Raw genomic sequence first — 19,971 nt, 5'->3', positions numbered from 1 at the left:
ATAGGGCACGGTGCTGCCGGAGCTTGCGGGCATAGGAGCAGACGGTGCAGGGGCACGGGCCGTGGTTTCACTTCAGAGAAGAGCAGGCTGGCTTGGCATCGCTTGCGAGAGCAGTAAACACACGCAAGCTCTCTGAGGAGCCCTTTTTTGTATAAACGGGTACTAAAAACAGGAAAGTCCTTTCCGTGCCATCTCCACGAGCGTCACACAGCGCGTTGTGCTCTTTGGCACGAGGCAGCCACCAGCGAGAGCTGCTGCTGGGAGCACGCGGGCTGGGGCGCTTCTTCCCCCTCCGCCCTCTCTGCTGTCGGCTTGGTTTTCTCAAAGCTCACAGTAATATTAAATTTTAATGACTGAAATCAAATGAGCCACAGTCGAAATGTTACTAAACATAACAGCTACGTTGATTCAGTTTAGCAAACAGCAGAGTTCCCCAGGGGAATTACTCCCTGGGTGCGGAGGAGCGACGCGGGGTCACGCGGAGACGTTGGGGTTTTCTCCGAAGCCTGCCCTCACGCAGCGGCAACCTCTGACCCAGAAGAGCCAGAATTTCAGTCCTTTTTCCCAAAGATTGGGAAGCCAAAGTTGTGCTGAGGATAAAGGAGAGTTGCAGTTTGCTCTTTTGCCATGGCGGTGCCAGGAAGCCCCAGGCATGGGCTTGTCCCACCTGCCCAAAGTGCATCTGTCAGCCTGGGCCTTGGCAAGGCGATGGAATTGCATTCTCCGGTGGGTTTGGGAGGACATCTGCCTGGTTTTGTTTACTTGCTGCTTACATTTTACACACTGGATTTTGAACTCTTCTTTCAAAGCCTGTCTGGTACTTAGCACTGACGATTTTGAATAGTGAGCTGGGATCCTGTTTGGATTCACCGCGTTGGTTCTGGACAAGCTCTCATTTTTCTGATTCACCAATAGAGCACAGTAACGCACAGCTGTGCAGTGCTCCCTGGGTCAGAGGTGCGAGCGTTTTTTTGGCTCACTACAGCATAGAACAAGGCTTGGGAGTGAAAAGCAGCCTTTGCCCCTCCTGCAGTAGCGTGCCAGAGCAGCTCTGTACTTCTGGGGAAGGCTTTCCTCCCCATGCTGGGGATGAGTGCAGAAGCTGGGCAGAGTGCCTTCGTTCCCCCTTGGCCTTGCAGTCCAGAAATGATTTCTGCATGCGTCTGAGGAACTTTACCCCAGCTGAAACCCAGGAAAAAAGCATCAGACCTGTCGCCACAGCCAAACGGTCGCTTTCACATTTGCCCCGGTGCAGATGCCGAAGGGGGAGGAGGATGGGAGGAGGATGCCTCTGTGCCTCCGAACGCGGCTGGACCGTGGGTGACGGGGGACGAGGAAGGGAATGGCTGAGCCCCCTCCCAGCCGGCACCCCCCTCCTGCAGCTGCTCCGGGCGCGGGGGCACGGCGCAGGAATGCCGGCGAGCCGGGACCTGCCGCGGCTGGCACAGGCGGCGCTCCCGGGATCTCGCCCCAAGCCCCAGCCATGCAGGGAGCAGCGCCGAGCCGCACGAAGGCGTCACCACCGCAGCCGATCCCGGCTGTACCGGGAGGGCTGGCAGGATGCTGGGGGTGGTTCTGAGCCACCAGAGCCCCCCAGGAGCGAGGGCCGAGCACCCCGCGGCGTGCCGGGGCACCCCACAGTCCAGCTCCCCGCTGCTCCTCCGGCAGCCGGTCTTTTGGGGAGGTGATTTGAAAGCAGGGTTGCTCAACGTGCTGTGCTTAGGCAAGGCTGCTTAGAGCCAATAAAGCTTTTGTGCTCGAGGACTGGGGGAGGGAGGACCCTTGGACAGCACTAACTTGTGGCACGCTCCCATTTTATTTTAGAGCAGGTCAGGTTGTCCAGGGCCTGCGCAGCCCTCAGCCCCCGTGCCTGCAGAACCCCTTTGTCTACTTAAAAAAAAAAAAAAAAGGCAGGGAAAGAAATCCCAGGAGTGGTGATGCAGCTAGTGAGTGAAGACCTGAGCAGCATTAGTCATCTTCCCATTCAGATGCTGCTCTTTCTAATTCTGCTCCGGGCCCTCCCCACGTCACCCTAAGCAAAAGGAGCAATGAGGAGCAGTGAGCTCATTGCAGCCCCACGTCGAGGCAGGACAGCATCTGCTTTCTTCAGAGCTTCGATTGCTTGGAAAAAGAAACTGTTGTCACTGCAAGGGGCACCGGTGGCAGGGACAGACACGGGCAGGGGTTTGTGGCTGCCTGGCTCTGCGCTTTGTGGGTTAGTTTGCAGGCTGACTGAAACGGGTGGCTTCTCTCCCAGGGCTGATGCCATTTGCATTTGCAGAGCACGCTGCTCTGCGGGCTGGGGGAGAGCGTGGTCGTGAGCAGTGTTCTGTGCTCCTCCTGTACAAGACCAGGTGCACACACCTCCAGGCCTTGGGGACCATCGGTCAGGCTCTGTCCCCTGCTCTGGGGTCTGCTCTGCCACTGCTGAGCTGCTCCCAAAGGTGTGCAAAGGAAAATCGGCCGCCGTGCCAGGGCTGTGGGTCCAAGGGCTGTGGACCCAGCTGGGGCGGTGGCAGAGGGGACGATTCGCAGCCCCCGGTGGTATTTTTAACCCTTATGTGCCCCCAGAGGAATGCGCGTGGCTCCTTGCAGTCGTCCCGTCCCGAGCAGCTGGGAGGGATGGGGCTGGGAGCGGGGACAGGCTGCGCGGCGGTGTCTTCTTGTTGAACGCTTTCCAGGCCTACTTAAAGTATCTCTGCCTAGTATTTTGAGCATCAGCAACACACGCAAAAATGCCTCCTCTCTGACAGCTGGTAAGCTGCCTTAAAGGCACCATCTCCCTGCTTGGAAAAGGGGTGATAAACCTGCTGGGCGCCGGGGTGCGGTCCCCGCCGGAGCTGCAGCACCTTGGTGGCACTTGGCGCTGCTCGCCCCGCGCCTCTGCCCCGCTAATCTGCAGCCCTGCAAACAAACACGGTCACAGAAGAGACACTTGAGCCCGAGTGGCTCCTGCAGCGCGCAGCCTTCTCATTCCTTGGAAAGGAATTCACCTCAAATAAGGGAAGAGCAAATTGTACCTGGAGCTTGTCCTCCCCGACGGGAGCCTCGCCGGTGCGCGCCCGTTCGTCAGGAGGCGGTGGCTGAGTTTTGACCTTGAGTTGTCACTGGGAAGGTGGCAACATGCAGGCAGCTTCAGGAGCAGATCTCGTGTGTCCATGCGAGCTGGGAACAAGAGAGGGAAGCTGAGAGCTGCTGAGACTGACCAAATCGCAACAAGGCTTTTACAAGGCTTTTCTTTTCTTTTTTTTTTAACCATAAAACAATTATGCTGTGATCAAATGGACCCTTTCAGGAGTCAGCTCGGGTCACTGCTCCAAAGCCACCCACTTGTGCATGCCTTGGTTCTTCTGCCAGCTCCCTGCCAGCCTGCGCCAGGGGAGATGGGCAAGGGCCTGTCCTCATCCAGAGGAGGGTTCGTTAATTGGTGGTGGTGACACTTCGCAGGGTTTCCAGGAGACACTAAAAATACCGGCTTTGCATGAGCCCTGGAGAGCCAGGAGGGTGGAAGCAATGGTCTGTGAGGGCCAAGCAGAAGAGGGCAAGAATCCGGGCCGTGGCTGCCCCCAACACCCGGCTGTCCCCATCCTCTGCCGGGGACAGGGACAGGGAGAGGCTGGAGCAGACGCAGACTTCGCGTGGGGAACGGCTCGGACTCGGATTAGTCACCGCAGCGCGCACAGAACAATTGCCAATTTTTCTGCCGAAGGAGTGATTTAAAATGTCTCCCATCCAGAGGATTCTCGGGATGATAACGCACTTACCTCACTTCCTACACAGCCTGCGGAGCTGTTGATTCACCGCCCTGTCCCGTGCCTCTCCCCGCTGCCCCCTGCTCAGGGACAGCCACAGGGGGGGATTTGCAGGGAAAAAGGGGGGCTGAGGACAGGAGCGGGCGCTGCAGCGTGGGCACGGGGCTCTGCCTTCCCCTCTCGGTCCCTGCAGGGTGCCTCGGGGCACTTGGTGCTGCGCAGATGGGCGTCGTGGGAGCACCGGGCTCCGCAGCAACCGCGTGCAGAACGGCGAGTTGTAGGGCTGAGTCTGATCGCTGCTGTAACATGTGGGCTCCAGGCTCCGCTCAGGAGTTATTTATACCAATATCTATGCTGGCTGCTTTGCAGAAAAGCACTTCAGTGAAGCTCTTGCACCCTTGCTAAAGAAACAACGAGAAATTTGGTGCTCCCTGCACCCGCACGTCCAACCTGCAGAAGGTTACTCCAGGAGTTTGGTTTCCAACCCTGCCCTGACCGCTTTCCTGCGGCCGTGCAGACCCCATGGAGGTGGGTTGTTGCCTCCACCAGCCCTGCGAGGTGTCTGCGGATGCCAGAGACCTGATGGGTTGCAGGATGCAAATCGCTGCTTGAAAGGCGCACTTCGCATCACGAAACCCTTCTGGCTCTGAAGAGGGGGATTGCGTGGTGGCTGAGGCCCGACATGAAATCGGTTTGAAGTCGGCTGTGAGCGCAGTGGATGGAGGAGCCGCAGCACGGCACGGTCGGATGGGATTAGCCGGGTGCGGGCGCCTGGAACATGCTGCAGGCTCCGGGCTTGCCCACGCAGCGCCGCGTACCTTGCAACGCGCAGAAACGCCAATTCCAGAGATTTGGCAAAAGAAGCGAGTTTAGGAGGAGAGCAACAGCACTGAAAGGGAGATAAAGAAATCTCAGAACTCAATGACAAATGCAGCAAAGACTAAAAGGCACAAGCTCCCCGCCTCCCCAGCAGAAATCTCAGCGAAACCTAAAGAGCTGCTTGTAAGGCTGATGCCGGGCGCATGCAGTGCAGCGCTGTGCTCTCATCCTGATGTCTGATGGAGTCTGAACCCCCCCAAGTCCCCTCAAAGCAGCTTCAGGTGGCAGCATGGGGCTTATCCCCCTGCCAGGACCCCGTGCACCCATCCCCGGGGCTGCTCAGCAAACCCCACCAGGCCAAGCCAGGAGCTCTCTGCCCTCCACCCCTTGCCACCGGAGAGGCTCGGCGAGGACGGGCAGGGCACATGGAGCTGGCGCCTGGCAGCAGGGTGAGGATTAGAGGAGCCCCGAGGATGAGGAAGGCGCTCGGTGGTATGCCAGGCTCATTAGCAACGTGTCCGTCAGTGGTTTGGAGCTGTCTCTGGGCTCTTGATCATCTCCCAGCGCAGGTCCCTCATTTCCAGCTGCTGAGACGCATTAAAAGAAAGCTAAAAATACGTCGGCTTCCAAATACTGCTTCCCCGTGTAAACAGCCGCCGCGGTGGCGGGCAGGATGCGATGCAGGCGTAAACAGGAGACATCACCCGGCCACGGGAGGGTCCCCGCGCCCCGGAGACGGTGCCCATAGGAGGAAGGCTTGAAAAGTGTGGGTCTGGGGGACGAACGGGGATGTTTCCCCTTTGAGCAGGTCGCTCTGGGGGCCTCTCTAACTCGAGCAAGTCTGGAACAGTCTCTGGGCGGTTTAGCAAAGGTTCCTCACTCTCAGACCAGCGGGTGGGCCAGGGGAGGCAGTGGCTCTGGGTGCCTGTGCCCTGCTCGGTGGCACCCTCGCAGCACCCGTTGGTCCCCCCTTGGCAGGGGGCAGCCCGCTGCCAGCACCACTGTCCCCACCGGGACCAAGAGTGGCGCCAGCGTCCCCAGCCTCGGACCCGAAGTTGTGCCTGGCTCAGTGAGGCTGCTCAGAGAGGATTTGTGAACTAAACCACAGCCACGTTCGGGGTCCTGGTGGCCCTTCCAGTCCTTTGCCCCCAAACCACGGGTCCAGCTCTCTGTGAGACCAGCAGCCGCACTCCCCTGAGCCCCAGGGGCTGCGAATCTGGAAGCTCTATCAGGCGTTTATTTCAGTAACAGAGATCGCTGCTGGCAGGGCTCCACATACCAGAGCCGTTCAGACAGCAGAAAGGACAGAAATTCAAACAGGACCTCAGCGCCCTGCCCTGTCCCTCCTTCGCACCCTGGAGCCAGGCTTGTGCTCCCCGGCCCCCTTCAGCCCCGTGACTTCTGTCCCCGGTGGTGGCGCTTGGTGGCTTAATGCCGACCGGCCGGTGACTTGGGGAACCTGCACGAGCTCCAGCTCAGGTCTTCAGGCCAGGCACGGCAGGTTTTTAATTGGCTTTAGGACTTGCTGGATATTTCCCTAATGGTTTTAGAGACGGGGGAGCAGGGGGGGAGATGTGTTAGGGGAAGACTTGGCTTGCTTTTGGCACGTGACTTTATGAGGAAATAGGAAAAGAATTTCTGGCTGTGAAGCCGGCAGCTCCACGTCGAGCTCGTTCCTAGGAGTGGAACAAAAAAGCCTCCGCGCCCCCGGCCTGGATGCCTGGGATTCCTGGCGGAGGGGCCCCGGAGCGGTAACGGTCCCGCTGCAGCCGAGGGGCAGCAGGAGCCGTGCGGCTGCACTGCCATGGCACGGCCACCCCTGCTGCCTTGTTTCAGCTGTGACCCCTTCAAAACCTGCACCGGGGGCCGGACCCCCGAAGGATAAAGAGCTGGGCCCCGAGCTGAGCCCCGTGCATGTACAGGAGGGCCCAGGGACGGCGTGGGATGCAGGAGGAGCTCCCCCAGCTCCCAGCTCTTCTCCTCGCTGCTGTTTTATCACGGTTACAGGAAAAGGGTTTCCAAAGGTTGTTTGCAACCAGCTCAGCTGGGTGCTTCAGGCAATGAAACGGGTGTTTTATAACCCTGGCAGCCTCCTCCTTTGCAAAACGATCGTTTCCATCTTTTTTGGGGGGAGAGAACCGGCCCTGGGAGCGTGGTGCTGGAGCAGTTGCTCGCTGCCGTTTGCCCCCCCTTTAAAGCAAGCGGCTGCTGCCCGTGGGCTGCGGGGGGCTCGGGCCCCCCCAGCCGTGCCCTGAGCTGCTGCCTCGAGTCCCCGTGGTTTTGGAGGCAGCAAGCACCTGCAGCACGCCCGAAAAATCAGGAGATCGGGCCTTTCGGCTCTTCTTGGCTCCAGCTCCTCGGCCGTGAGAGGCACGGGGCTCAGCGGTGGGCGACCAGAGCGGCGGCGGCTCTTTGTGCCGGGGGGGGGGCAGCCCGGTGCACCGGGATGGGGAAGGGAAGGGAATGGAAGGGAAGGGGGGGGACCCGGTGCCCGGCCGCGCCGCTCCGCCCGGCCCGGGGCTCCCCGGGGGGGTCCCTCCGGGACCGAGCCGCCCGCGGTGCTGGGGGGGCTCCGGGGGCGGCCGGGCCCCTCCGCGGACAAAAGCGGCCGGGGCTCGGGGGGGGGGGCAGCCGCCGAGGCAGGGCGTTGCTGCTCTTTGTCGGGGGATTTGCGCTGCCGCCTCCCCCCGGAGGAGGAGCCACCCCGGCGGGGCGGGGACCGGGGGCTGCCGGCGACCGGCGGAGCGCCCCCCGGTAACCCCCCCCCCCACCCCCCAAAAAAATAAAATTAAATTAAATTAAATAAACCCCCACCGGGCTCAGCTCCGGGGCTCGGGGAGGGGAGAAGCGGAGCGGGGGGGAGGCTGCGGCTCTCGGGGAGGGGGCGGCGGCGCTGCCTCCCCCCGCCCCTTCCCTCCCCTCCCCTCCCCTCCCCTCCCCTCCCCTCCCCTCCCCTCCCCTCCCCGCCCCGCCGCCCCCCGCCCGCCCCCCGCCGGAGTTGGCGGCGCGGCGGGAGCCCGGTGCTGGCAGCGAGCGGCGGCGGCGGCGGGGCCGCGGCGTGCGGCGGCTCGGCTCGGCTCGGCTCCGTTCTTTTGTTCCACCGGCTGCGCGGCGAGGAGCGGAGCAGCACCGGCAGCAGCAGCAGCACCGGCAGCACCGGCAGGAGCAGCGGCAGCACCGGCAGCACCGGCAGCGGGGGCCCCGCCGCGCCATGCAGCCCCACGCACCGGCCCCGGGGTACCCGCGGGGGCGGCAGCGCGCCCGGCCCGGCCGCTGAAGCCGCGCACAAAAGGGCGAGAGCGAGCGGCGGGGAAGGGGAGCGCGGCCCCGGCCCCCCCCCTCCTCCCCACCCCGGCCCCGGCCCCCGCGCTGGCCCCGCCGCCCCCGGGCCGGCCCGAGCCCTCCCCGCCGCTCCCCCGCCATGGCCGGGCCGCCCGGCGGTGCGGAGCCCCCGCTGCCCGCCGCCGGCCGCCGCGAAAGTTAGTGCGGGCCGGGCCGGGACGAGGAGGAGGAGGAGGAGGAGGAAGGAGGAGGAGGAGGAGGAAGCCGCCGCCGCCGCCACCACCGGCCGCAGCTGCTCCCCGTCCCCCCCGCCGGCTCCCGGGAACTTGGGGGAATTCGTGGCGATCCGGCCCCTTTCCATTTTTGGATGCGTTTTCCAGCCGATTTTTTTTTTTCCTGGGGAGAAAAAAAAAAAGGAAAAGAGCAGCCCCGGCAGCCCCAGCAGCCCGCCGCCGGAGCAGCCCGGCCGGGGAGCAGCGCCGGGGCTCGGTGGCCCCGGGCGCGAAGGCGCGGTGGGGCGAAGGGAACAACAATGCCATCATGTTTTTGAGGCAGGAAGCCTCCGAGTTTGCCCTGAATGAAGAACTTCCTGTGTTTAAACTTGCACGAATATCCGCTGACAAGCTCAGTTCAAATGAAAACACGAGAGTCGGGGGGAGAGGCTAATTCGGACCAGCTGGACTTCCACGGGACTGGAGCTGGGCAGGGAATGCGAGGAGCCGCGCGGCGCCCGGGCTGCGATACGTGAGCGGCCCGGACCAGCAGTGCCTTTGTTGTTAAAGAAGGACACCCGGGATAAATTAACGGCCTCAAACTCCGCGGCTCCCTTCGCAAACGGTCACTGGGAATATTTGTCGAAGCTGCCGCCCTCGGATGGTTTTCGCTGACGGATGGCTTTTTGGGGGGGCCGGGGATGAGATGTGCTGTTCCGCTGCTCGCACCCCGCAATCGGGCTGCTGAGCCGCCCCAGCGCTGCGGGCAGAGCCTCCCGACCCCCTAGCACCGCTCCGTCGTCCCCGGCCGCCCGCCGTGGGCTTGGGACCTGCCCGAGATGTGATGCTCCCTGCGGTGCCGCGCGCAGGGTTGACGGGGCGGTTTCGTCATCCGTAAGGGCGAGAGCATGGGCAAACCACTGAGCAGGCCAGACTGTTTACGGCAGAACCGCACTTGCCTGGGGAAGGGCGAGGAGGAGGATGGCTACATAGAGGATTGCTACGTGCCCCAGCGGTCGATATACGACACGATGAGAATCAACGAGCAAATCGATCAGGGCTCAAAGCTCAACCAGCTTTCAAAGAGCACCCTCGGCAAGGGGGACGGCAGCACCATTTCCAGCAACGGGACCTTGGGAGCCGCCAACGTGTTCGAGTCGAGGGCGCCGGAGGCGAAGAAGCTGGACGAGCGGGTCATCTTCGACGCGCTGAAGCTCAGCAGCGACGTCTCCAAGCCGGCGCCAGCTCCACCCCGGAGGCGGCCGAACCCCGAGCGGAAGGAGAACGTGAACCGGCGGTCGTGGAAGTCGTTCATGCCGCCCAACTTCACCGAGTTCGCAGAGAGGATGGGGGCCTCGCTGAGCGAGGTGTCGGAAGCGGGCGCCTCCAACCCTTCCCTACGGGATAAGAGGGAGTCGAGCGCTATGCTGGCCGAACGCTCTGGCCAGGCGGACCACGGCGAGCCCATGTCCGAGTCTCTCACTTTGGAGCACGTCTCCAAATCATCCGGCACGGCGGAGGCTCTGACAGCCATGCAGTTTGCAGCAGACGGCTACGGTGGTGCCGCGGATGAGCGCCAGCCCCTGCTGACCGCGGGCGATGGCCACGCTCGTGCCGGGGACCTGGCCAGGGCTTGCCGGCTCCCCAGTGCCACCTGGCCACGGGCCAGGAAGAACTTCATCAAGGGTAACCTCAGCGATGGGCGCCAGGAGACCCTGGAGGCCTCCGAGTCAGACTGCACGGTGGAAAATGTCAACCTCTCCCCGTGCCTGAGCGAGGAGCTGCTGGATGCGGGACTGAACATTCTCATCACCTCCAATCTCAGAGAGAAAACTGAGTCTGAGCTGAGATTTGAGGAGGACGAGCGCTGGGTAATGATGGAGGAGTGGGAGGAGGCGACGCTGTCAGAGAGAGGAAAGGCTGTGCTGGTGGCAGAGGAGAAGAAGAGCTGTTGCTTGGCAGATATTTCTGAAGAAAGGGAACAATTTGCTGCTCCCGGGGACAGCTCTGCCCCCAGCCCCGGGACCTCACAGTCCTGCAGCACCCCAGGGGGTGCCTGTGGCCCCCTCGCTGGCAGCACGCGCTGCACCGAGGATGTGGCGGTGCAGTGCGAGGCCGAGGACTTGGCTGTGGCTTCGGAGCGCTCGGCCAGCCCCGCTGTGCACGAGCTGTCCGACACGGACTCGGTGCAGATGTTCCTGGAGCTGGAAGAGCAGTGCCAGGATGAGGACGAGGGCGATGGGGCCGTCCCTGTCCTGGTGGAGGTTCAGGTCTCCCCACTGGACTCGGGGGGAGCAGACCCAGATTCAGAAGAACTCCCCGGGGCAGCAGTGGAAGCGTGTGAACCTACTGCCCCCTTGGAAGTCAGCGCCTCGGACTCTGCCGTCGTGTCAGATTTGGATGACTTTGATGTCACCTGCAGCTCGCAGGTGCTGAGCACGATGGAGCCGGCGACAGAGCCCTTCTCAGAAAGGGACACCTCGGCCATCACCCCCACGGACTCGGACGGAGGGGCTTCTCCCAGCCCCCTTGCCACAGCGGGGCCGGGCTCCAGCCAGCAGCACTTACCAGCGCTGGTGGAGGATGTGCCCAACCCGCTGCTGGACCCAGAGCCCACGGACGGCTGTGGGGTGGCAGTGCTGGTGGCTGCTGGGGTGGCATCTCCCGAGATGGGCGCGTGTCCAGCCCCCAGCTTTGAGGCAGCAGGTCACCCCAGCGCTCCGGTGGGGTGGGGTGAAGATGACCAAGACTTGCTGGGACCCCCCTGTGAAGTATCGCAGCTCCCCGAGGAGACCTGTCCTGGCCGAGCGTCCCCGGCTCGGCTGTCCCCCTGCCACCCCCTGGCTCCTGACACGGTGGCAGAGGAGCCGGGGTCCCCCCTGCAGCACGACGAGGTCGGTGTTGAGGGCACGGATCCATCCGAGAGCTATCACCTTCTGCCTGGAAGGACTGAGCTCACCACCCAGGATGTCCCCGAAATGGTTTCTGAGGACGAAACCGCAGATTTGGGACCAGAGAGTGATGGATCTGAGGGCCAAACCTGTCCGGCAGAAAGCAGGGATGTTTGTCACAGTCCTCTGCCACCTTCCCACACCGGCTCTGTATCAGAGCCGGAACCTGAGACTCCGATGCTGGTCCCAGTGCCTTCAGAGGGCCTCCTGTGGGACGCGGTTCCCCCGGGGCAGGCCCTGGCTCTGGAGGGGGCCGCCAGCACCCAGGGGTCCCCCTGGGAGGTGGCGGTGGCACACGGGGAGGCACCGGCTGCCGTGCTGCAGCCGGGAGACCTGGACTTGCTGTTCGGCTGCGGCTGGGAGGAGCGGCCGGCGGCACGGGGCCGGGCTGTGGCGTGGGGCACCCCCAGCCCAACCACCCCCGAATGGCTTCCCAGCACTGCCCTCGATGCTGGCCTGTGGGACACCGGGGGGCTTCCTGCTCTGCCTGACCCACCGGCACCAGGGGACGAGGCTGTCCCCGAGCCCCAGGCTCTGGAGACGCCACCAGATGCTGGGGATGCCACCGTGGATGCTGAGGAACCGTGCGTTGAGTGCCCACCTCCAGGTGCCACCGCTGTGCCCGTGGTGGTGGAGGAGCTTCTGGAGGCCCCGCCGCCCTTTGCTGATGTCCCCAGTGCCCCGCTGCCACCACAAGCGGCCGACTCGGTCCTCCCTGCAGTCGGGGCTCTCGGTGGTGACCCCCCAGAGGCGGTGGTGGCCTTGCAGGATGCAGACGACTTCCCCAGCCCGCCCGTGCTGCCCAGCCCGGAGCAGCTCTCCGACGAACTGCCGGCTTTGGAGGACGACCCCAGCACCTGGGCGCCCTCCGCAGAGGTGGCAGCTCAGGATGCTGCCTCCACGCTGCCCGGGATGGAGGCCGCAGCCTCCTCCTGCCCTCCTGGCACCGCGGAGACACCGGGGCTGGCGACTGGGCTTTGGATGGGTCTGGGGGATGCCCATTGCCCCCCAGCCCCCGGAGCTGCCCCGGGGCACGGCGAGGGCATGGTGCCGGTGGGCACGCCGGGACCCCCTGCCACCGCTCTGCTCGCAGAAGGGCCTCCTGCTCCACCAGATGGATTCGTTCCAGATAATGAGGTATTTGTTACTCAGGCACTCGCAGACGGTGTTTCAGGCATAAAAATCGCTTTATTTTGTGATTGAGGGGTGGGTGTGAAATCACAGCGTGCTTGATAACTCGCTGACACGATTTGCGGGGTGCAGGCTTTGGTAATTGTCTCCTCAGCTCTTCGTCTCGAGCACGGGCTTGGAAACAGCCTTCTCCCTCCCGATTATGGCTTAAAATTGGCAGAGAAAAAGTTTTGGGGGGGACTGTATGTTTTTATAAACAGGGGAGGCAAAAGACTTTAACTGCTTGATTATCTAAACTATTGTCTTAAACTTTCTTGGCTTTTTAAAGCATATTATCCTCAGACATAAATTACAGACTTCTTCAGAAAAAAAAAAAAATCTTGCCAGAGTGCAGCGGGGTGGTTCCCATCTTTGAAGCAGAAAGCGTGGTGGAAGGCTGAATCCTGTGAAACAAATCGAGGGGGAATAGCGGGTCCTGCGCAGTGACTGCCTTCTGTAGCCCTCTGAAGGGGGACGGTGCCGTGGGGGGCTCTGAGCCCATGGGGAAGGGCAGCCGAATTCCTTCTCTGTGCTGGGGTTTGCTTTGCCCTGCCTGGAGAGACCCCGAGGGGCGCGGGTCGGTGGTGGAGTTCCCGTAAGCGAGTGCTGATTTAACACCAGATTAGCAGAAATATCGCGGAGGAGACATCAGAAGTTAGTCAGCGCTGAAAATCCCGGTTCGGTAGCAATTACTCATCTCTTGTGCTGTGCCACCCATTTAAAAAATGCACACGGCTGAGCTGGGGAGGCTGTGTGTGGGCGCACCGGGCTGGGCACCCGGGGGCACCTTCGGAAGGGAAAGGAGACGTCGGGTTATGGCAGCGTGCGTGGCCCAGGCTCCCTGCTCTGCTTTCACTGCCCCCTGCGCGGTGTCCCTGGTTGTTAACCCCTTCCAAATCCCCCGCTCGGTGCCGTGGGGGCTGTTGGCAGCTTTGGGGTGAACGCTGCCGATCCTCACACCAAGGCATTTCCAGCCCGGGGGGCGAGGAGCACAGGGAGCTGGGGTGCAGTCGCTGCAGAGATGGGAGAAGCAGAAAGCAGAGGGATGCTGTGGGAAGCGTTCGCAAAGCGAGGAGGAGGAGGAGGAGGAGGAGGAGGAGGAGGAGGAGGTGTAGCGGAGCAGCTGCGCTTCTGCTCGCCAAGATGTCTGTCCAGCCGCTTGGCTCAGCGCGAGCCTCCTCGCGATTTTCCGCGCCGCGAAGGGTGCACGTTAAATATTTGCTTCATAGCTGAGTCACGCTGAGGTTAATGAACTAAATCGCTGGAATCTTTCATGAGTGAAGGAAAACAAGCATGTTCCACATACTTGCTCTTCGGGCCGTTAGCGTGTGTGATTATCTTCTTAATGGTCCTTGTGCAACCTCAGCGCTCCTGGGCTGTACTTATTCAGGTGTTGCAGGTCTCTGTCACCTGATGCCAGGGCTTTCTGCTGCCCTCCCTCCCTCCCTGCCTGCTTCTGCACTCCTGGGGTTTGTTTTCGCAGTCGGTGCTGGTGTGGAGGGCTCGGACCACGCTCAGCCGGGGCTCGCGCTGTGCTGTAGTCGAACGTTTGCATGCCAGACTTATCAGCCTGGTCCTGTCGGGGGTTTGGCTGCTCTCACAGCCAGCTCCATATATAAACAGTAACAGGAGAAGTAGCTGGGGAATTGGTGATTTCATGTCACCATTTACTTCGTATAACCGTAGCATAATTCTCCCTGAGCAAACAGCTCTGGACAATGTCTTCCAGCACACCCTTTAGTCCATGCCCTGCGGTGATACCTCCCTGCTCTCGAGCTGCTGTGCTCCGACAGGAGGAAGTATCCTTCTCTTTGAAAATGGGGAGAGAAAACCAAGGCAGCCCCTCTTTTTCAGGCAGATTTGGGTTTTGGTGCTTTGTCTTTTTTGCCTGCTCTGTATTCCTTCAAAGGTTAAGCGATTACCTGGTACGGAGAACCGTGCCGCCCGCAATCCACTGCTGTGCTGGGAGGGGGGGGGTTGCATTTTAGGCTCTGTATCCGAGGGCATTTTTAGATGCCGTCAACGTCCATATATTCTTGGGCACGAAAGGAGGAGGCACGCTTGAGAAAGCAGGCACGCGGCTGTCTGACTTCAGTTCCCAACGCTTTCCAAAAGAGAAAATGTTGCAATGGGGCCGAGCGCTCTAATCCTTCCCAGTGTGCGCCGCAGGGTGACCTGTGCTCTGTATGAGCTCGTAGTCCAAGGGCCCAGAATAAACAGAGAGCGACTCCGCTCCCTTTTTTGGGGATTGTGCTGCAGGCTGTGGGGACGCAGAAGGCTGCTCGGGACGGGGCCCGGCGGTGCCGGTGTGCCGGAGGGGGCGCGTGCTGCGAGCGCTGCCTGCTCGGCGGCTGCTTGCAGCAGATCTGGAGCTGTGATAAGGAGCATTTCTCTCCTCCACGGAAACAGCATTGGCCCTGCTGCCTCTCGTTACGATGGGGAGCTTCGTTCGCTCTCCTCCTCCTTCCCCATCAAATCTTTTTGTTTTTCAAAGCTTTTCCCCGCAGGATTCCCAGGCAGGACCGTGCCAAATATGTGGTGCGGTAAATGACTAGCACATTAATTGCCTATTGCCTTTGTCTTTCGAAACACGGCTAGCTTCTCAGTGTCTGTAATTTTGTGGTTAACAAAACTTGCATGGTGTCAGGTCTCTGTTCTCAACAGCATCGCTGTGAGAATTGCTTTGTGTTTTCCCCAGAAGCATTATTTCCCAATCGGATGACTGACCATAGCCGATGCTCCGATTTATTCCCCGATTTGCATTTTCCACCTTGTTCTGGTGCTTTGAAAAAGGAGTTTTCCCATTTAAAAGCAGGGGTGGCTGTGTATGGACCCCAAGCTGTGGGCTCCAAGCCAGAGAGTGCCGGGGACGTTCATGTCACTGGGTCAAGGTGCCGGAGGCGTGCAGGCAAACCTGCACAGCTCCAATAAAATCAATGCACCACGACAAGCAGGAGCTGCTGCGTCTTTTCTAGAGAAGGGAGCCTGGTGTATCCATGGAATGATGGAGGGGCTGGGCGAGCAGCATGCGGGTTATAAATAGCTTTTCTCTCCCACCCTTCCCTTGCCCAGCTGTTCCAGAAGGAGCAAGTGGATCCTCTCCAGCTAAAACTGCAGCAAGTGAATGGAGTCGGTCAAGGACTCATCCAAAGCGCCGGGAAAAACTGTGATGTCCAAGGGCTGGAGCATGACATGGAAGAGATCAACACCCGCTGGAACACCCTCAACAAGAAGGTGAGAATGCAGGCAGGGGCTGAGCCTGGTCCCGCTGGGTCTGCTCCAGGAGCGGTGCTGGGCAGGGGGCTGAGCCCCGTGCTGGGGGCTGCGGGATCGCCCTGACACCGCTGTGGGTGCGGGTGCCGTGCAGGTGGCCCAGAGGATCGCCCAGCTGCAGGAGGCCCTGCTCCGCTGCGGGAAGTTCCAGGACGCCCTGGAGCCCTTGCTGAGCTGGCTGGCCGACACCGAGGAGCTCATCTCCAACCAGAAACCTCCCTCTGCCGAGTACAAGGTGGTGAAAGCCCAGATCCAGGAGCAGAAGGTGAGCGAGCACGGCGTTATGGTCGGGCTGGTGTGCAGGGAGGGGGAGCTCTGGAGAACCAGATGTTTTTGGGGTCCAAAACCAGCTTGAGTGTAGCTGGGAGCTACACAGGTCTGCTGCTTGCTCAGTGGCTCTCCTGCTGGTTCCCCACACCTCGGTGTGGGAAGCAGGCAGCTCATTTGCCCACACGTGCTATCTGCATGGTCTAAGTCTCCAGCGTGACTTTATTGTCAAACTGCCTCTTGAGGTTTGCTGCTGGTTTTGCTGGTTGGCCACGTTTTTCCAGCCCTGGATTCGGTTTTGTTTGTGCTGATAATTCTGCTGTGTCAGGAGCAAGCTGGTGTTGTAGTTACTGGTTTGGGTATTTGAACAAAACGAGTGTACAAAGTAAGCCAACCCGAGGCGCAGCAGTGTTTGCAGAGATAACAAGCCTGGGTCGCAGCCTGCCTTTGTGAGCGTGCGGATGAAAGTTCAAGTGCGGTTGTGGCAAAATGTCTTAAAAGTGAATTCTTACTGAGGCTTGGTCCATTGTGTTGAGATTTTGAAGAGGAAATTTAAGGGAAAGTTAAAAGCTTGATCTCAGTAGGTTTGGGGGAAGGATGGGGAAGCCTCTGGGAAGTCCTCTGGCTCTGAAACCAGTTCAAAAATGAAACCAGTCTCTTTTGAACTGGTTTTGATGGTGGAGGCAGAAGGCAGTGGTTATCCCACTTGGCTGGCCTTGGTCTCAGCCCAGTGCTTATCAATGGTTTTCAGACAGGGAAATCTGATCCCTGAGGAATGCAGGAGGTTCTGCTGACCCATCTGGTAACTTCTGTCCCCTTTCTCTCATTTCTGCTGCTTAAAGCTGCTCCAGCGGCTTCTGGACGATCGCAAAGCCACTGTTGAGATGATCCAAGCCGAGGGCGGGAGGATCGCGCAGTCGGCCGAGCCAGCAGACAGGGAGAAGATCGTCTGCCAGCTGGAGAGCCTGGAGAGCAGATGGGCAGGGCTGCTCCGCAGGGCGGCCGCCAGGTGAGAGCTGCAGGGAACAGGACTGTGCTGCCCCTTGGCTCGGAGCCGGGAGCTTTCTCTGAGCCTTTTTTCTCTCTGTGCTCTGCCCCTCGCTCCGTCTGCACGCCGGGTGAGCTCCCTCAGGCCTCTTCCTGAAGCCAGGGGCATGCTGGAGGCAAGAGCTCTGCTGCTCTTCTGCATTCCTGGCTCGATCCCTCGTGGGCAGCTCTGGTAGCCCAGAGAAGCAAAGAGTTTTGTTTGCTTTACAGCCCTCAGAGGGTCTGTTACGCTGGCCAAAAGCATGGGGTAGGCTTATCTTGCAATTCATGGCGCCCCAGAGCTTTACGGAGTTTGGCCACTTGCGCGTCCCCTCTGTGACAATGGTGCTGCTTTTATTGTTCTCGGGCTTGTTTTGCTCGATGGCTGGGCTGGCCTCTGGCTGGAGCTGGAGCTTTTGTTCCTCGCACGCACTGGTCAGCGAGGCCAGAGGCCGTGCAGGCAGCCGCAGGTGGTGGTTCGCTGCTCAGCCCCGGCGGCCGCTCCGCCTGCATGGGCAACAGCACGTGGAGAGCTGGCGGGGAGCTCTGTGCAGATACATCCTGGAAACCACAGCTGGAAAACATGAGAAATCAAAGCCTGTTGGGGAGCCGAAGTAGATAGCGGTGGTTTACAATGGCAGGGAAGAGCTCAGATTAAACAAATTCCCTGCAGGGGATGGATGTTATTTTTATTCCTTTAAGCTTTAGCATCTAGCTTTAGCAGCAACATCCTGTTGACACCTTTCTGCTGCCTGAATCTCATTTACAAGCTTCTTGTTGCTACATCAGCTAATATGTCAGGTTACCCAGTCACTTCTGAGGGCCGAATTTGACCTCCCGGTGCTTGAAATGGCTGCAGCCTGGATGGACTGTCCGTCCGGCGCTGTGCCGCTGCCAGGCTCTTTGAACAGCAGCTCGGAAACACCAAGAGCTCGGCTACGAGCTGGCCCACACTGAAGGCTCTGCGAGGTGGGGATATTAACGGCAGAAAAGCAGCACAAAGGGAGCCTTTCTGCTGCCGTCACTGGAGAATGAACTGGATCCTAAAGGAGCAGCTGCAGGAAAAAGCTTATTTTGCAGATTCTCTGCGCTGCTTTTTGTGTTTGCGTTGCAGCTTGCCCGACAAGGTGTCTCACCTTGCGCTGCACAGAGCTGCTTCTGTTCCTCCTTCCTGTCACGGTGCTTTCCCAAGTATTTCCACTTTGGCTGCTGATTCTGTTGAAGCCCGTTACCGCTTCCTGGTGCGGAGCCCCATTGGCAGCGGGGCAGTGGCTGTGCTCAGAGCTGCTTCCCGTTCTCTGTTCCAAGGGAGCTGCTCCTTAGTGTTTTGTTTCATCCCTGGTACAGGCAGAAGCAGCTGGAGGACATCCTGGTCCTGGCAAAGCAGTTCCACGAAACCACGGAGCCCGTTTCCGACTGGCTGTCGGTGACAGAGAAGAAGCTGGCCAACTCTGAGCCCATCGGTACCCAGACTGCCAAAATCCAGCAGCAGATCAGCCGGCACAAGGTAGGGACCCGTGCGTGGATGAGAGCCGCCAGTGGAGGCGGTTGGCATCAGGTCTCTCTCTGATGTTTCTGCTGTGGCAAGGTGGGTTTTGGCACAGACGGGTCTTGGTGGTGATCAGAGAGGATCCTGTCCATAGGGTCAGCAGCCTATGCGGGCTGCTTTACGTGCAGAGAAGGCTGCGAACCCTAGCCCACCGATGTGGGTAACATTTAATTGATGTCAGTGCACCTCACGAGGAATGTGTCTGCTTCTGGTTAGGAAAAACACTCCCATTTTCATGTTTCTGTTAAACTTTTTTTTTAGTATACTTTGCCCGTTCACGGGTGGGTTTTGCATCTCCTTCATTCCTTCAGTTGCGTTCATCGTTTCTGTTCCCCCTTTGTTTGGTTGCGTTGTTTTGTTTTGTTTTATTTTGTTTTATCTCATCTTTTCACTCATTTTCGTTTCTGTTGTCCATTTTGTCCTTCCCGGCTTCCAGGCTCTAGAGGAAGAGATAGAGAGCCAGGCGGCCGACGTGGCTCAGGCGGTCAGAGTCGGGCAGAGCCTCTCCGCCCTGAGCTGTGCCGCCGAGCAGAGGCTGCTGGCAGAGAAGCTGGACTCTCTGCAGGGCCGCTACGGCGAGGTCCGCGAGCGGTGCTGCCGGAAGGCAGCGCTGCTGGAGCAGGCCCTGTGTAACGCCAGGCTCTTTGGGGAGGAGGAGGTGGAAGTGCTCAACTGGCTGGCTGAGGTCGAGGACAAGCTCGGCTCGGTATCCGTAAAGGATTACAAACGGGACGTCCTGCAGAAGCAGCATGCTGACCAGCTGGTATTTTCCATTTTCTTCCACGTTTATGTTATTTATTTCGTTGGCGTTTATTTGCTTTATTTTTCCATTTGTTTCTGGTCTGACTTTAATTTTAACCAGCAGCAGAACAAGCTTTGACTGTTGTAGGCTTGGAGAAGCGTAAAGAGATTTCATGTGCTAAAAACAATAATTGAAGCCCCAAAAAACGGGGAAACTTCAAATGATTCATTTGCTTTGTGAACAATGTCTGAGCGAGCTTGGCCACCCTGTGCCTTTAGAAAGCTCTTTGCCGTTTCCAAGAATGTGAATTTGAAAAGCCCGGTGGGTTTCCCAAGCTAGGCTGGCCACCGAGGAAGCAGTCTGCTTCCGCTCCATGGGGGCTGTGAAAGCTCTTTGCAAGAGTAAGTTCTTCACTAATACGTACCCTAGGGTTTGGGGTGGGTTTTGCTCTAAGATTGGTCCCAGAAGTCCCAGTAAGTCCCACAGCAGGGGCATGTTGACTGGACTGGAGTCAGATCTGTTTTCCCCCCTGCTGTGCCAGCAGGTCCTGCTCTCTTAGCATCTGTCGGGTGCTGGCCAGCAGGACGCAGAGATGACCGTGCAAAAGGTTAACCCCAGTTTGCCTTTCTGTCCAGGCCCTGAACGAGGAGATTGTGAACAGGAAGAAGAACGTGGACCAGGCCATTAGAAATGGGCAGGCTCTTCTGAAGCAAACCACAGGTAAGGCAGGAGCTGGGCGTGCTGGGCAGGCTCTTATGGGGTCTGGGAAGTGCTCCTCACTGGGAGGTCTGTGCAGAGGAGGCTGCCGTCCCTCAGAGCTGCTAGGAAATTCCCCAAGTAGCTGTTGTACAGCCAGACCTGGATGCCAAGCCACATGTGCTCCAGCTTAGTAAATCCCAAATACCAACCCCCAGCTCTGAGAGTGGCC

At 59.8% G+C, this 19,971-nt stretch overlaps 1 protein-coding gene across 12 annotated transcripts in view; it reads left to right on the top strand.

The window, feature by feature from the left end:
- MACF1 (microtubule actin crosslinking factor 1) overlaps positions 1-19,971 on the top strand; it is a 132,368-nt gene that overhangs the window by 83,798 nt on the left and 28,599 nt on the right. For all 12 annotated transcript variants that reach the window (XM_084300707.1, XM_084300715.1, XM_084300710.1 and 9 more), the window contains 6 exons: positions 15,259-15,420; positions 15,554-15,724; positions 16,569-16,735; positions 18,100-18,259; positions 18,738-19,064; positions 19,679-19,763. In XM_084300707.1, the coding sequence (XP_084156833.1) occupies positions 15,259-15,420; positions 15,554-15,724; positions 16,569-16,735; positions 18,100-18,259; positions 18,738-19,064; positions 19,679-19,763 (1,072 nt within the window). The remainder of the gene's footprint in view (positions 1-15,258; positions 15,421-15,553; positions 15,725-16,568; positions 16,736-18,099; positions 18,260-18,737; positions 19,065-19,678; positions 19,764-19,971) is intronic.

This window comes from Netta rufina (genome assembly GCF_964035555.1).
Source record: "Netta rufina genome assembly, chromosome: 23".
Taxonomy (NCBI): domain Eukaryota; kingdom Metazoa; phylum Chordata; class Aves; order Anseriformes; family Anatidae; genus Netta; species Netta rufina.
This window is presented reverse-complemented; position numbering and strand designations above follow the sequence as displayed.